The 17,700-nt window shown below is 37.2% G+C and overlaps 1 protein-coding gene across 4 annotated transcripts in view; it reads left to right on the forward strand.

Annotated features, from left to right (window-relative positions):
- The window catches only part of PSME4 (proteasome activator subunit 4), a 100,348-nt gene that overhangs the window by 63,191 nt on the left and 19,457 nt on the right, over positions 1-17,700 (forward strand). For 3 of the 4 annotated variants that reach the window (XM_058684109.1, XM_058684110.1, XM_058684112.1), the window contains 16 exons: positions 1,351-1,413; positions 1,561-1,656; positions 2,633-2,764; positions 4,803-5,012; positions 6,349-6,485; positions 7,184-7,237; positions 7,962-8,091; positions 8,972-9,053; positions 10,249-10,402; positions 10,947-11,016; positions 12,024-12,149; positions 12,705-12,857; positions 14,582-14,686; positions 15,499-15,590; positions 16,354-16,485; positions 16,851-17,059. In XM_058684109.1, the coding sequence (XP_058540092.1) occupies positions 1,351-1,413; positions 1,561-1,656; positions 2,633-2,764; positions 4,803-5,012; positions 6,349-6,485; positions 7,184-7,237; positions 7,962-8,091; positions 8,972-9,053; positions 10,249-10,402; positions 10,947-11,016; positions 12,024-12,149; positions 12,705-12,857; positions 14,582-14,686; positions 15,499-15,590; positions 16,354-16,485; positions 16,851-17,059 (1,945 nt within the window). The remainder of the gene's footprint in view (positions 1-1,350; positions 1,414-1,560; positions 1,657-2,632; positions 2,765-4,802; positions 5,013-6,348; positions 6,486-7,183; positions 7,238-7,961; positions 8,092-8,971; positions 9,054-10,248; positions 10,403-10,946; positions 11,017-12,023; positions 12,150-12,704; positions 12,858-14,581; positions 14,687-15,498; positions 15,591-16,353; positions 16,486-16,850; positions 17,060-17,700) is intronic. The other variant, XM_058684111.1, reaches the window with a different exon arrangement.

The following is a 17,700-nucleotide window of genomic DNA, read 5'->3' on the forward strand; positions in this document are numbered from 1 at the left end:
AGCCAGCCCTTTGACGTTGACAGCAGTGTTCTTCTGTGGGAGACTTTTATTGAATTTGAGTCTAAAAAGGTTGTAGGAGTGTGCTACTTAGGCAAAGGTCGCTACGTACATTATTAGAAGGAATGGCATGTAAAATAGGGCAGGGAGGGGCTCCTGGGTGGCTCAGTCGGTTGAGCGTCCGACTTCAGCTCAGGTCATGATCTCACGGTCCCGTCCGTGAGTTCAAGCCCCGCGTCAGGCTCTGTGCTGACCGCTCAGAGCCTGGAGCCTGTTTCGGATTCTGTGTCTCCCTCTCTCTCTGACCTTCCCCCGTTCATGCTCTGTCTCTCTCTGTCTCAAAAATAAATAAATGTTAAAAAAAATTAAAAAATTGAAAAAAATAAAAATAAAAAAAAATAGGGCAGGGAGACAAACAAACATGGCATGCTTTGGAGAATAGTGACTAGTGAACAGAATGGCATGAGGTAACAAGGTCATTTATAGTTTCATCCCAAGAAAGTGCTTCAGTTTTATATTCAGCATTGGGGGAGTCATTAAAATTTCTCAGGTAGATCTGATTTGAATATTGGAAAGACCAGTCTTTGATCAAAATTAAAATGAATTCAATGAACTTTGAAGAGTCTGTCATCACTGTGAAAAATAAGCAATAGGAAATTGAGACTGTAAACAGGGAGGGCAGTTAAAATATTATAAACAGTCCAGATGGAAGAACACAACCTGAATCAAGTCAGTGGCATTGGGATGCAAATAAGGTGTTTTGAAAAAGAAGAAATTGTGTGGACTTAATGACTAGTGAGAAGAAGGTATGAAAGAGGAGCAATCTTTGAGTTCCAGCCATTTGCCATTGGTGAGCAGGTGGAAGGTAGGGTGGTAGGGGAGAACATAAAAGATAATTCTTAGAAAAATAACAGATACTAATTTCTGTAGTAAACATACACAGTTAACCTGGAAAGGCTATGTATAAATGTAACAGGGTCAAGCAATTTTCTTAGTAGTCTGATTTTATACTTTTCAGTATTTGACTGAATAAGGACCAGCTTAGTTCTTTCCCACGCATGGATCCGTTAATAAACTACCAGAGAAAAACACAGTGTTGGATGACCCATTTAAAGGGGATATTTCTTCAAAAGGGGCGGGGGGCGGGGTAATATTTCTCCTATTAGCCATAAAATTAACTGAAATAGTATCTTTGAATATAAGCCTGATCACTTAGAATAAATGAAATTCCTCTATTACCCACCAGCCCACCATGGACCTTTACTGCACTAATTTTTCTATAAAGGATTCAGGGGAAGCCACTGGTGTGGAACTTCCAGACAATGTTGAAGTGTCTTCTACTTTGTTTTTTAGCTCCATGGGAAAAAACAACATATCAGAGCACTGTTGATTGACAGAGTAATGTTGCAGCATGAGGTAAATCTCTTTAAAATCATGACGACTTTTTTAAATGACAGTTTTCCAGATGAATGTCATTATTTGTGTTACTTCATAGTTAAATGAACTTTTTACCTTTTAGTAAAAAACTTTGGGGTTTGATTTTACACTGTTTAATTTTCATAGCTACGAACACTGACTGTTGAGGGTTGTGAATATAAAAGGATACATCAAGATATGATCAGAGATCTACTTCGTTTATCTACAAGTTCATACAGTCAGGTAAAGCCAGTCAACTCGACCTCCCCCCTCCCATTTTATTACAGGGCAATCTGAATATCCCCGTTTCAAATCCAAGGAGGTTTAAGTAATTTATTGGCATAGAAAACACCTTTCAAATTGCAAATATTCTCAAGCTAATTTTAGTAGTCTTTTTAAAATAATGTTGATTTTTATGGTTCGTTATTGCTTCTCAAATTTCTTTAAAAATGTAAAGTTAGTAGATTGTGTAATGTTGCTCCCACTTAATCAGATCACATGATGAAGGCCAGTCTGGGAAGGTGGTATAATTCCTCCTAGGTGTTATGCTTGGGTTTCAGCAACCTGCTGCCATCTGAATTATGGGGTCCATCCTTTCAGGTAGCATAGGACCAAGAGATTATCTCTAAGCAGAGACAACTGGAAAAACCAAAATTCATGAACAGCTAATTACTCTGTCTTTATAAAATAATGTAAATTAGGAACCTAGTCTCTAACTCAAAGATTGCACCTCAAGTAATGTTTAAAAGAGTTTGAAATATGTACATTGTGTCACTTTTACTATAGTTGGTTATTATTTGTTACTATTTGGTTTGTGGGTTATAAACTTATACTGAATCTTCTGTTTGGGTTCAAGAAAGTCTTTATGTTTCTCTGTGTAGACAGGAGAGAAAATCTTAACTCTTCTCATCAAAAGTAAGTCAGAAGAGAAAGTTGACTAGTCTGCTGATTATGTTAAGGAATAAGCACATATCAGCTCTATTCAGTCTCTCCTTTATCAAAAATATCTGAACCTGTGTAACCTAACCCATGGATGTGGTTGGTGGTAATATGCATGCCTTTTAGTAAAAAGATAGTCTTTTACTTGTTTTTGCTAAGGTATGTGCTTGGATGTATTTTTCTGTTACTACACCAATATTTAAGTTATTTTTGATGATTCATTTAGAAACATTTTGTAGTTTGTCTACAATTTAATAAACATCCTCTGTACTTTCTTCAGGTCAGAAATAAGGCTCAGCAAACGTTTTTTGCTGCCTTGGGTGCATATAACTTCTGTTGCAGAGATATCATTCCCTTGGTTTTGGAGTTCTTACGGCCCGATAGACAAGATGTCACACAACAGCAATTCAAGGTATAAGGTTTTCTGTTTTACTTTATCCTGAAAATTTTCAGATATACAGAAAGTTGAAAGAATTATACAGTAAACATCCATATGTCCACCACTCAGATTCTGTATTTAACATTTTGCTGTGTTTGCCTTATCACATATCTGTCTCTATATCCATCCTTTTTTTTTTATGTCAAAGTAAATTGAAGACATCCATACCCTTCACCTTTAAACATACAGTTGTTTTTTCTCCCTAATAGTTGACTTACCTATGTTTATGATTGTTGTTACGGTGGAGAAAATGCAGGCTGCTATTTGAGTTGAGCACCAGTGGTAAATAGCCTGGCTGGCCTGTAGGAGAGGCAGGTGAAAGACCAAAAGGTGTAGGGTAATGAGACCAGTGTGTTGGAAGGCCTGAGACCGGAAGAAACCTAGTGAGTTTGAGTAACTGAGTCAAAGCTCATATGATTGGAGCAGAGGGGGAAGGGAACGACATAAGATAAGGAAAATAGTATATCCCACAGGAGAACAATAGAGTATAGATAAAATATAATGATTGCTTATACTGTAAGGAGTAGGTTGATTGAACATGATTTAGGAGAGAGAATTGATAAGACTTGGTGGTTGAATATGAAGGTAGTGAACTGAAAGGAGGTATCATAATTATACAGGTTCTAGATTGTACAGCTGGTTATTGGGTCATCAGAGAGAGAACAGGAAGACTAGATGATGAATTTGTTTGAACAAATTATATTTGAAGTGTTTCCTGTAAACTAAGAGTCATTATCAAATAGGCAGGCAGACCTCATTTCTCCACAACACACCATTTCAGCATGTGTTGATGACAGTGAAACCTTTGGGCATGGGTAAGAGAGCCAAGGAGGAGAGTGAGAAGAGAAGAGGACCAGGGTAACAAGTATTGAGAAAACTCCATTAGAACCCCAAGAAGAAGAGGTAACCAAGGAGGGAAAGATCCGAAAGATACTAAGAAGCGAGAGGTTGCAGAAGCCACGGGGAGATCTTTCCCTGAGAGAAGAGAGACTCAGCAGATCATTTGCTTTCCAGAGGGAGTTAAGATTACAACTTTACATGTTCCTTGATGTTGGCTTATAATACCAGTCAACAAACCATAGCTTGGGCTCAGTTGGTTGCTTTGATAAGTAAAGTTGCATTGGAACACAGTCATGTCATGTCTGTGGCTGCTTTCACACTACAATGGCATAGTTGTGACAGAGACCATATGGCCAACTATTTACTGTTAACCCCTTAGAGAAAAAGTTTGCTGACCTCTGATGTAGATGTAGCATTCAGGAGTACTGTGGAATGTCTAACTCGTAGAGTGGTACATTGTCCACCATGTTGGGAGCAGCTTAAAGGGACAAAATCAGGTGGATCAAGTAAGACCAAGAGTGAAAAATGTCTATTAGGTCAGTAAAACCAAATTACCAGTGACCTATGAGAACCTGTAAAGAGGAGTAGAGCACATGGTGGGTAATAAGCCAGATCAGAATGGAGTTAGGATGAATGTTCAGAAAATAACATAATAGCTCTTCTCATGAAAATGGGGTATCTTTGAAAAGGGTACCTCGTGTCATCAGAATCATTCTGATTAATTCAGCGTCTGTGAGTAAAAAGTACACAGTATAATTAAGTAACCTAGTTTTTATATACTTAAAATACATCACAACCAGATTTTAGAAATTATTCCAGACATGCCCTAAAGTGCTAAGAGTGGCATATTTTATGGTCTCCGTGATATAATTGTAGTAGAAGAGAATTGGAACAGAAGCTCTATCTTTAAAAACAACAGCTTTACATTTCTGTGTTATCTTACTAATAGCTATTCTTTGAGCTAATCCTCTACTACATGATTTAGGGAAAATATTACTGAATGCGAATTACAGGTCAAGTTCAAGTTTCTAAAAGTAACATGTTAAGTGTGTGAACCTATTTTACCAACCAGTATCAGACACTTAAATAGTAGTAAATTTAAAAACAACTCATAGGTGAATTGGCTACAGCTAAACGGTGCTCTTACTTCCCATATTATTTTTTCCTGCAGGGTGCCTTGTATTGTCTCCTTGGAAATCACAGTGGTGTATGTTTGGCAAACCTTCATGATTGGGACTGTATTGTACAGACGTGGCCAGCAATTGTTTCTTCTGGGCTTAGCAAAGCGATGTCCCTGGAAAAACCATCAATAGTGAGACTATTTGATGATCTTGCAGAAAAGATACATCGGCAATATGAAACAATTGGCTTGGACTTCTCAGTAAGCAAAAACCATTTTTTTAATTCAGATTTTAGTGGAAATTAACATTTGCTTTCTGTTTCCTTTTTGTACTCAGTAATCATTATGGTAGGTAGCAGGGTGGAGTGTGAATTTGGAGCATGGCCAGGAGACAGGTAGGAGGTTTTTCTTCCAAGAGGCAACAAAAGGTTATTACACTGTTGAATTTACCATTATTCTTTGTATATGCATGGGCTCGTTTTTTCAGAGTTGATTATATTTTAGAAGGTCACTCTTAATAGTCAAAGTCACATAAGTTTGATCAGAGGGTTCATCATTTATAGTGATGAAAATTAAAATTGGATGATTTGACACCTGAGGAAGGCTATCAATTTCAGTGGTGCTCATATGGAGAGATATAGCAGGTGCATATGTATACACCCATCATAACTGAGGATGGATAAAAGTGGTGTGAGTGCAGATGAATTGCCTTCTTCTCTAAAGTAATTGTGTTTGACATCCATCCTTTGGTTTGAAAACCACTGCTCTAGGGGCGCCTGGGTGGCTCAGTAGGTTGAGAGACTGACTTCGACTCAGGTCATGATCTCATGGTTTGTGAGTTCGAGCCCCGTGTCAGGCTCTGTGCTGGCAGCTCAGAGCCTGGAGCCTGCTTCTGATTCTGTGTCTCCCTCTCTCTCTGCCCCTCCCTCACTCAGGCTGTGTCTCTGTCTGTCTCAGAAATAAACATTAAAAAAAATTAAAAGAAAAGAAAAGAAAACCACTGCTCTAAACATATTCCTTTCCTGTAAAACATAGTCTTGTTATTTGTAGCTGTCATTAGATTATGTGTTTTTCTTTTTTTTTTAAGATTTTATTTTTTTTAAGCAATCTCTGCACCCAGCGTGGGCTCAAACTCAAAACACGGAGATCAAGAGTTGTGTGCTCTACTGGTTGAGCCAGCTAGGCTCCCCAGCTTATGCTTTCTTTAAAAAAAGTTTTGGGTTTTTTGGTTTTTTTTAATACATAATTTACATAACAAAAAATACACCGTTTTAACTTAACACAATAGCATACTGTATATTCACAATAGTATATTCTCAGGGCTCTGCAACCATCACTACTCTCATTTCAGAACACTGTCATCACTCAGAAAGAAACCCTGTACCCAGGAGCAGTCACTGCTCTTCCCCCAGCATTCCTAGTCCCTGGAGATCACTAATATGGAGTCCCTGGAGATCATTTATATGAAAATGGAATCATACGATAGGTGGCCTTTCGTATCTGGCTTCTCTCTCTGAGCATAATGTTGTCAAGATTTGTCCATGTTGTAGCATGTATCAGTACCTCACTTTTCCCCCTCGCTTTTCTTTTTTGTAAGATCCCGAAGTCCTGTGTTGAAATAGCAGAATTACTTCAACAATCAAAAAACCCCTCTTCCAACCAGATAATGCTTAGTTCAGAAGAAATTAAAGAAGGACTTAAACGCCAACAAGAAAAGAATGCTGATGCCCTGAGGTAATTATGAATGCCTATTTTATCCAGATAGATGGCATTAAAGACAGCTGGTTTTAAGTATTTCTGAAATATAGATGCACCATGAATACCTCATGAAATTTACACATTGATTCTAAAAAAATACAAACTGTTAGGATATAATTATTGTGAAGGTCCCTGTGTTACTTTTAGCTATAGAAGTGGAAAACACCATCTTAAAATTATCTCAAAAGACTGGTTTTAGATTTCTGGAACCCAAGCAGTTCAGTGCTTCTCAGTGATAGCATTCAAGCGGGAGCCTTTCTAGCTTGATTTTTGTCTTTGCCTTATGGTTGTGCATATTAATTTTTTTCTAACATGCCTACGTAAGAATAAACTATTATAGCCTACCTTGTGTATACCTAGAGTACCATATAGGTAGACCACTTCTAACATTGATTACTACTCACAGGTTTACTTTTGAATATCTGTTGGGAACAGTTGTACCTAGAGCTTTGTGTTGTTTTCTCTCTGCTGTTCGTGGTCTTTTCCCACCATCTCTCTTCACCCATCTGCTTTCATTCTGGCTTGAGTCTCACCATGCCTTTTATAGTCTGGTGATAGCATGTAAGAGAATGGTGAATTTGGCTAGAATTTGAATTATGTTACATTATTTGATGATCGTCTTAGTGCTGTATTAAAACAATACCTCACCTGAATTTTTTTTTATTTTTTTTAAGGAACTATGAAAATTTGGTAAACACTTTATTAGATGGTGTGGAGCAAAGAAATCTGTAAGTGCAAAATTTTTTTTTTAATGTTTAATTTTGAGAGAGAGAGAGACAGAGTGTGCAAAGGCAGGAAGGAACAGAGAGAGAGGGAGACACAGAATCTAAAGCAGGCTGCAGGCTCCAAGCTGTCAGCACAGAGCTCGATGCAGGGCTCGAACCCACGAAACCATGAGATCATGACCTGAGCTGAAGTTGGACGCTTAACCGACTGAGCCACCCAGGCACCCGCCAGTTTTTTTTTTTTTTTTAATGTTTATTTATTTTAGAATGAGCACGTACTTGTGAGGGGGGCAGGGGCAGAGAGAGGAAGAAAGAATCCCAAGCAGGCTCTGAGCTGTCAGCACAGAACCCAATGCCGGGCTTGAACTCATGAACCAGTGAAATCATGATTGAGCCAAAATCAGGGGTCAGATGCACTGAGCCACCTAGGTGCCTACACAATTTCTTCTTCTTTTTTTTTTAAGTTCTCAAAGCTTTTACCTTAAATACTGTAGGAGGTTTCTTCCCTGAAAACAGTGAATGACTGTGTCAGAAAAAATTACAGTCTGATTCATGAATTGAAAGAAAAGTAACAAGTGAACTTTGGGGCTAGTGATAGGAGTGGTGTTCATCACTATACTTATTTTAATTCTTAGGATACTTAAAATTGCAATGTTTCAAATACAGTTTAAAAATGGTTTTAGGAGTGATATGTTTTGTGATTTTTTTTTTTCTCTCTTCTTTTTAGGCCTTGGAAATTTGAACATATAGGCATTGGGCTTCTGTCTCTACTCTTGAGAGATGACCGAGTGTTACCTCTTCGTGCCATACGTTTTTTTGTTGAGAATCTCAACCATGATGCGATTGTAGTCCGAAAGGTACTCTATTGTAACTGTAGTCTTGGGTTTGAGAATTTTTACCTCGCCTGAAGCTCTTAAAGTCTTCCCAAGACACTTTGCCTTGAAGTGTATTGATTTGAAATTTATCATTGTTGGTTCAGGGATGATAATTATTTAAAAAAAAATTTTTTTTAACATTTATTTTTGAGAGAAAGAGAGCATGAGGGGGAGAGAGACAGAGAGAGAGGGAGACACAGAATCAGAAGCAGGCTCCAGCCTCTGAGCTGTCAGCACAGAGCCTGACGCAGGGCTCGAACTCACGAACCGTGAGATCATGACCTGAGCTGAAGTTGGACATTCAACCGACTGAGCCACACAGGCGCCCTGGGGATGATAATTTTTTATCCAACAAATATATGAGGACATGTTCGGGCAATGTGCATTTCAACACTGGGGATATAGTAGGGAACAAATTTATAGATTCATGAGAAATACTGATTTTGAAAAATTAATGACAGGTATGAAGTCTTACAGGAAGGGAAAGATACCTGAGGATACAACTTTTTGGTTTTATTCACAAAGTATTAGAGGTGGAGTATATAATGGGGCTGACCCAGCCAGGTGGATTAGAGAAAGACCTTCAAGAAGAAATGTCTAGGCTAAGATTTGAAGTATGAGCAGATATTGGTTTAACAAAGAAAGTATGGAAGTTTCCCAGGCAGACTAGCACAGGTGAAAGTAAGAACGTTCAGTGACTCATTCCCACTCACATGGCTGTGCTGCCAGATGTCAACAGATGAGGCATTTACCTGCTTTTGAAAGAAGCAGAATCCAGCCTCTGCTTTGATCAAGACAGGCAGCTAACTATTCAAGAGATTTTAAAATGTTGATACATGTACCTTACCTGTTTCTTTTCTAGATGGCAATCTCAGCTGTGGCTGGTATTCTTAAACAGCTCAAAAGAACCCACAAAAAGCTGACCATCAATCCTTATGAAATGGGTAAGTACTACCAAATGTAATTAATATGCTGTCTCTCTCTCTCAAAATAAATAAATAAGCTTTAAAAAAAAAAAAATAGATGGATTCTGGGGCACCTGGCTGCCTCAGTAGGAAGAACATGTGACTCTTGATCTTGGGGTTATGAGTTCGAGCCCCACCTTGGGTGTAAAGATTACTACAAAAAGAAATAAATACACCTTAAAAAAATAGATGGACTCTATATCTTCATAATAACATGTACCTTTTGCATACTGTCCACAAACATGTTATCTACTTATTTATCTAACCAACCAAGCAATTATACTAGTTATTTATCAAACTGTGTTTCACAGACTTAAAATAACATTAATTACCAAATACCATTATCATTAATGTATCACTATGTTAAGTGTTTCTCTGTGGGTGGTAGGATTAGAGGCAAGGTTAATTTTTTTTCTTTATTCCTTACTATATTATCAGATTTTCCGAATAGTAATCTAATGAGAATGGTGCGCAGAAAAAATAATGAATTAATTTGGTTTTAGAAAGAAAGATGTCATTTCTACTCCTCTGGCTACCACATTTTTTCTATCCCTGAGAGCTTCTGTGACATTTGGACAGCTGTCTTTAGTCCTCTCCCACCCCATCTTTGGGAGGGGAGTATATTTATGCACCACCATCTTTTTGGGGGAACACTGTAAAGTGGTATTTACTAAACGTGGGAAAGACTTTCATTACACTCCCTACTACTAATCTTGTTTTATCCTCATTTGACACATGTTTGTAGGTCCCATAGTAAATGAATATTTAATGGTTCCAAAAAATGTGCATGTATAGAAAGAATGTCAAACTACACATGGTAAAATGTTACAATTTGGGGCATCTGGGTGAAGAATATATGGGGATTCTTTGAGCTCTTTAAGCGTGAAAATAATTCAAATCTAAAAGGTTTTAACAAAATTAATCCTTTAAATTTTGGTAAAAGGGCTGAAGTATGTATCATACTTAATCCTCTACCCCCCCCCCATAATTATCCCATTAATGGGTAATGCCTCCTATATATGTGGTCTTGCCTTGAGCGAAGTTTGATAATCTTGTTATGAAGACAGAGTCACACTAGTACTATTGATTAAAAGTTAAGAATCATTATTGCATGCATTTTTATTCATTTTATTTTATTTTTAAGTTTATCAGATGTAATTGTCTTTTCCTTAAGGTGGATATTCTAAACCTACCCAAATTCTTGCTGGTGATAGGCCTGATAATCATTGGTTGCATTATGATAGCAAAAGTATACCGAGAACCAAAAAAGAATGGGAGTCAAGCTGCTTTGTGGAAAAAACTCACTGGGGATACTACACCTGGCCGCAGTAAGTGGCAGCTTGCCATGTACATCGTTAAACAGCTTGTCTAGGATATAATTTGTTTTATCATTTTGGATGTTTGGAGAGATTCAGAGGCACTTAAAGCAGGTAGAGGTACATGCCACCAAAAACATACAATCTCTTTCTTTTTTCTTCTTCCTTCTTCTTTTTCTTTTGCTCCTACTAATGCTATGTATGCCTCAGTCCTGCCTTTTTCTTTATCTTTCCACTGAAACCCTTAGCCTTCTTAGTCCCACCCTTATGCATCTAAGGAGTTGTTAATAGCTGCTCTAAATTATATTCTTACCAATCGCTATTACATATGCCTGAACCAGCCCAGAGAAATACTTATTCTTATTGTTGGCTCCAAGGACTTAATGTCACACAGTGACCAGATAGATTTTTAAGGCCAAGATTGTTAGCGATGTACTTACACCCCCAAACTTAGCATCTGATTTAGAGTTCATTAAAAGTGCCTTCTAATGCTCTCTGTCTATGAAGCTCTACTATTTTTTCTATATGTATTACAAAATCAACTCTTACTCTGTAGGAATATGGTTGTTTATGCTGGTGTGGAAGAGCAGCCTAAGCTGGGCAGAAGCAGGGAAGATTTGACAGAGGTAAGCATTCCATTTTCACTGTGTGTAAACACTTACCCAGTTCACATGAATCTTACTTTGAGCTTCTGATTTGTTTTCAAACTGAGTTCAGTGTATTTCAGGATATCACTAGGTAAACACTGGTAAACATGTACTCCCCATTCTGTTAGGGCCTATTGACAAAAGTCTTTGTATTTAAGGTTACTCTCATGTTACTACCCCACTTTACCTGGGTACTGCTTTATATAGTTATCTGCATGTTGCTTGTATCAGTTCTGTGTGGTAAGAAGCTTCTTGAGGGCAAAGATAATGCCTGGTTTTTAGGTGGGTTTTTGTTTATTTGTTTGGCTTTTAATTTTTTATTGCATATAAATGCTGGATACTCAGTAATTAGATGTTTGCAGATTTAAGTTGAAACCCCTTTGTTTTCATAAAGCTTATTTCTCCACCATTTTGAAAGTTGGTTAAAGACATATAAGTTAATGTGTTTCTCAAGTAAGTTAATGATGTAGCTTTTTTTTTTTTTTTTTTTTTTAAGTAAGCACTGTGTTTAATGTGAGGTTTGAACTCATGATCCTGAGATCAAGAGTCCCAGGCTTTACTGACTGAGCCAGGCAGGTGCCCCTAGCTTTTATTTTATAATTCAACAAAGTTTACCTTTTAACTTGTGATGTTTTATAAATAATGGAAATAATTTGTTGGGGTCTGGTTTATAGTTTGGGGGGTTTTCCTAAATTATACACCAGAAGGCACAATAGCTCTGTCTTCATTTCACAAGCAGCCTGATTATGGAATTCAAACTTGAAGGTCTGAAGGAAAAGTAAACTATTACAGATTTAGCATTTCTAGCTGATGATATTATTTTGGTTGTAGAAAGCCTCTATGAGAAGTAAAAACTCTTTACAACAAAAATAACAGCCTACTGTTGATAATTAAAACTTTATAATTGAATTTTGATGTTTCAGAATCCTGTTTTTAAATAGATCTTAAACCCTGAATGTTGTTTTGTTTTTTTTTTAACTTTATAGGCTGAACAGATTATATTTGATCATTTTTCTGATCCTAAATTTGTTGAACAGTTAATTACTTTTCTATCTTTAGAAGACAGAAAAGGAAAAGATAAGTTTAATCCTCGCCGTTTTTGCCTCTTTAAGGTAAATGTGTTATTTAATATCCTTCTTCATAAAGCTTAGTGACTATCAGTTGGTTGGTTCATAAGTTTTAAAGTCACAATTGAGTTTGGCCATCTGCCGTCTTCATCTAAAATGGCTCTGGAAGTTACCCCAGTCATACTGATCTTAGCTTAAAGTCTAGGAGTTTTTAAGAAAAGCCTTTAATATTTATCTCTAATATTTGTAATTAGCAGCCTAAGGAGAACCCACAAGACTATATGCATTTGATGTTCATTTGAGTTTTTTGAGGTTGTGATACTTTTAAGGTCAGAAAGGTTAGTGATTTTGATTTCATTCATTATATTTTAATGCGGTATGTAAAGTAACAGTTTTTATTTTAATTTATAGACATTGGTAAAGCATTTCTACACTTGATGTTAGCCAAAAGGCTGAGAAGCGATTGTTAAAGCATTTCTAAAGGGAAGAACACTTGGCGTTTTATAACCACAGTAGTAATGTAAATAAACACAAGCATATTATCATTATAATGGAGTCATTTGAACACTGAAGAACTTTTTGTTGTTGTTGTTTTTATAGGGCATATTCAGAAATTTTGATGATGCGTTTCTGCCAATTCTGAAGCCCCATTTAGAACGTTTGGTTGCAGATTCACATGAAAGCACCCAGCGATGTGTTGCAGAAATTATAGCTGGTTTAATCAGAGGTTCTAAGCATTGGACATTTGAAAAGGTGATGTATTTGTGCAGCACATTCCCTGTTAAAGCTGTAATACCCACTTATGTAGCAGTTCCCAACACAGTAAATATTAATACTGAAAATATGAAGTGTTCAAATTCCATATTGCTTTTGAGTATAGATCACAAACTAGTGGTGTAAGGGCAACATTCATTATCTTTTGGAATTTGAATTATTTGCCATCACTAGGGGAAGAACCCTAAATAAAGATTTCAATTACTCTTGAAAAATGGGAAGATCCTGATACTGGTCCTATATTATTGCATTGCGTCATGTGTGCCGGGCATGGGCTTCTCCCCTTATGAGGCGTTCTCTAGCTTCTCATTAATTCCTTTCTCTTAGGGGCTCCTGGGCAGCTCAGTCAGTTAAGTGTCCAACTTGATTTCAGCTCAGGTCATGATCCCAGGGTTGTTGGATCCAGGCCCACATTGGGCTCTGCACTGAGAGCGTGGAATCTACTTCAGATTCTCTCCTTCTCTCTCTGCCTCTCCCTGGCTTGTGAGTGCACATTCGCGCACACATACTTCCTCTCTCTCAAGAGTAATAAATAAACATTTTTTAAAAAATCCTTTCTCTTAGCCTTCTTGCTCATCTGCATCACTCATTTAGTCTTACAGTCTGAGTCTGACATCCTTTTTTTAAGTATCCCTCTTTTTAATTGATAGATTTAGTTTTATACACCTACCCTAAGGTTAGTTTCTTAGCAAGATGGACTAGATTGAAAATATCCAGAATGCCAAAATACAAGGCAGGCCACCATTTCCTCAAGGAAGAGACGCAGCTGCTGGTTTTGGCAGACATAATTACGCATACTTTTTGGAATTTGTAATATTGTCTTTTTCTTGTTCACATATCATGAAATAGTTTTATTTAAACATGTCATACATATCCTTGTCATCCTGTCTCTGTCATTTTGTAGTTACCTCTTTTCCAGAGCACATCTCCTTTCTTTATTAGTTGTTCACGGTACAGCTTTCCCCGCCCTCCCACCGCCACCTCAACGCCTGATGCTACCACTGGAAATTTTATCCCAATCCCTCCCTCCCCATTTGTCCTATGTAGGTCCTTTTGACTAAAGTGCAGTCCCTGGACCTGCAGCATGGGCATCACTCTGGAGCTTGTTAGAAAAGTAGGATCTCAGGTCTCACCTTGATCTAATGAATCAGAATCTGCATTTTATCAAGATCTCAAGGTGATTTGTATTCTCAGTAACCTGTGAGAAGCATCTATACACATGTATTTGCAGTCTCTGTATAAGAGCACTTTTAAAAGGCTTTTTATAGTAATCTAAAACTTGGAACTTGAAGATTATATTTCAGGCTAATACTGAATTGTATTAAAAAGTCGTTGCTTCTCATATTAGGACTTAATCAAGTGACCTCGATAAGTATACGAAACTTAGAAAAAAGAGGTTTTGTTTCAGTCCAGTGTACTATGTTACTCAAGATTTTTAAAAGGAAGCTTTTCAGTAGTATGAGATATTGTAAGGAACCATAAAAGGTGTCTCCTCTTTTCTGAATAGTTCACTTTTATACATGGGTATTTATGATGATAACATGGTGAAGTTACTTTTCCTGGATTATGTGGGTGTTCTAAGAAATAATTTAAATAAGTATCAGATCATGTGTCTGTGTGTATTTCTAGGTAGGGAAAGATGGTTGAAAAGAAATGTTCTGAGTATGTCATTAACTTTTCTCCATGTATTTCGTTTTGAGTAGGTGGAGAAGCTTTGGGAGCTTCTTTGCCCTCTGCTTAGAACAGCACTGTCCAACATTACAGTAGAAACTTACAATGACTGGGGAACTTGTATAGCGACATCCTGTGTAAGTTCTGCTTCTTTTTGTGTCTAACTGATCTATTCAAACTATTTCATGCCCTTTCTTAAAACCTGTGAAATCTCATTATATCTCCTGAGTCTTGAAATTTTTCTTCATGTTTTTGTCATCTAACATAATTAAAGATGGCTGTTTAGCCTTTCAAATAAACCTTGAGTGATAATTCTTAAGTGATTATTAATTACATCTTCTTTGTCATGGTAATGCATTCTTAGATTAAATGGCAAATTGTATCATATATCTGGAAATGTGACTTACATATAGTAAAAGCCAGATGATACAAGGTTATATAGATGTTACTTTCCACACTAAATATGTCCCTAGCTTGTAAACTTTGATTTAAAGACAATCCATTTAGCTAAGAACAGTTTTCTTACTATTAGTCTTTCTAACATGAGCTATATTTGGATTTGACTAACCTATGAGTTTTAGTTTGATTTTCTCCCCTCATACTTGTATTTATTTATAATACTGCTAAAATAACAGGATCCAGGGGCACCTGGGAGGCTCAGTGGTTAAGCGTCTACCTACTGGTTTCAGCTTAGGTCATGATCTCACAGTTCGTGGGTTTGAACCCTGCGTCAGGCTCCATGCTGACAGTATAGGGCCTGCTTGGGATTCTCTCTTTCTGCCCTTTCCCTGCTCATGTACATGCTCTCTCTCTCTCTCTCTCTCTCTCTCTCTCTCTCTCTCTGAAATAAATAAATATAAAAAGAAAAATTTTTAAACTAACAGGATCTGGTATATATAGAAAATTGTAGGACCCCTCTTTTTATTGTTATTTTATGTTTTCAACACAGGAAAGCAGAGATCCCCGGAAACTTCATTGGCTCTTTGAGCTACTGTTGGAATCACCATTGAGTGGTGAAGGAGGATCCTTTGTAGATGCATGGTAAATAAAAAGAAAACTTACAAGGTTAACAAAAGATTTTGCAACAAAAGATAACAGCTTTGCTCTTGATGTGTAAATGGAAGTGAACTGTCTATACTCCTAAAGGCTAGATGTTGTAACTGTTTTCTTGTGAGAGATGAATGATCCAGTTCAGTACAACTTATGACACTAAGTAGAGTTATTTCTCCAGCTGGGAAGAAGTAGAAATGGAGGCAACCTGAGCAATTCAAACAAAATTTAGATTCAGCCATCTCCGCTGTCAGATCTTTGCTTTTGGGGCCGCTTTTTTATGCCATGACAACACTAACTTCTTCATCACATCCTCTCCTTTTTCACTCTTTCTTATTAGGAAAGAACAGAGTAATCCTTTCAAGGAAAAGTATTCTTGGTGTGGGATATAAGGAGCTGGAAAAAATTAGTAGACTAGAGAAGGAAATCTAGGTAATCTTGATAACAAGAGTAACAATTTGTTGCTATTACTATTTAATGGGGAATATTCTGATGCTTAGAAATCAATTCATATTCTCAAGTCAGTATTTCTTTTGATTATGTAGTAGTGGAGATGAAATGAGAATACAGAGAAAATGATGCAGTAAAAGTAATAAAATCTTCATAAAGGTGCTGTTTTGAATTGTCCATTTTATTATTTATTAGGTAAGAAAATGAAACAATTTGAAGTAGAGTCTAGACTCCATTAATCTATACTGTCATATGGAAAGGCAGGGACAGGCTCTAACACGACTGTCCTGTGCTTTAATTCTAGTCGACTCTATGTGCTGCAAGGTGGCCTTGCCCAGCAAGAGTGGAGAGTGCCGGAGCTATTGCACAGACTACTGAAGTACTTGGAACCCAAACTCACCCAGGTTTACAAAAATGTTAGGGAAAGAATAGGGAGGTAGGTATTATTTTCTCTGTGGTATGGTATACTTCTTGAGTTCTTTTTTTAAATTAAATTTTAGCGTCTCATAGTACTGGTTATGTTATATTGAATTCCATGGTACTCTTCTTCAAGTTGTGTTATATATTGTGTTTGGGACACTAGACAGGAGGCCATCATGTAAAACAGGACAGCAGTGAGCTCATAAGCCAGAGGTGAGCATTTGACTGGTTCTCAGTGCCTCCAAATTCTAGGCACAGCATGAGAGACTTTCTCACAGGAGTCATCATTCAAATATTTATTTTGCTTGGGTCATCGCTTTTGAACCTTAGTTTTATTGATAATGTGGGATTTCTTCTCATTGTACATATTTCATTTCACAGTGTGCTGACCTACATATTTATGATAGATGTTTCTTTGCCAAACACGGCGCCAACAGCATCCCCTCGGGTCCCTGAGTTTACTGCTCGAATTCTAGACAAACTGAAACCCCTCATGGATGTGGATGAAGAAATTCAGAACCATGTTATGGAAGAAAATGGAATTGGTGAAGAAGATGAACGAACTCAAGGCATTAAACTCTTGAAAACTAGTGAGTGGCTAAAATTAATAGAAACTCACTTAAAAACAGACAATTTATAACTGGGGGTGGGGGGGGAACAGAACAAAACAGACATTTATTTAGATCATCCTTTTGTCGCCCCCCTTATTTTTACCTTGGTAAAACATACATAATATAAAATTTACAGTTTGGTGGCATCAAATACATTCACGTTGTTGTACAACCATTGCCTTCGTCCATTTCCATTACTTCATCTTGCAGAACTGAAGCTCTGCACCCAATATTCCTATCTGTAAATTCTTGTTCCCACCCTCCCGTTGCCCTGGCAGCCACCATTCCACTCGGTCTCTGAATTTGCCTATTCTGGGTACTTCATATAAGTGGAATCATACAATATTTGTCCTTTTATGCCTGTTTTTTTTTAACTTTGCATAGTGTTTTCAGTATTTATCCATTTATCTGTTGAGGGACATGTAGGCTATTTGTGCCTTTTGGCTACTGTGAATAATGCTGCTGTGAGCAGTATTGTATGGGTATCTATTTTGAGTCCCTGTTTTAAATTCTTTGAGATATTGGAAGTGGAATTGCTGGACCATATGGTAATTCTATGTTTGACTTAATTTTTAAGAGCAACCAAGCTCTTTTCTTCTGGCTGCACCTTTTTCTATTCC

Source organism: Neofelis nebulosa, chromosome 9 (assembly GCF_028018385.1).
Source record: "Neofelis nebulosa isolate mNeoNeb1 chromosome 9, mNeoNeb1.pri, whole genome shotgun sequence".
NCBI classification, from domain to species: domain Eukaryota; kingdom Metazoa; phylum Chordata; class Mammalia; order Carnivora; family Felidae; genus Neofelis; species Neofelis nebulosa.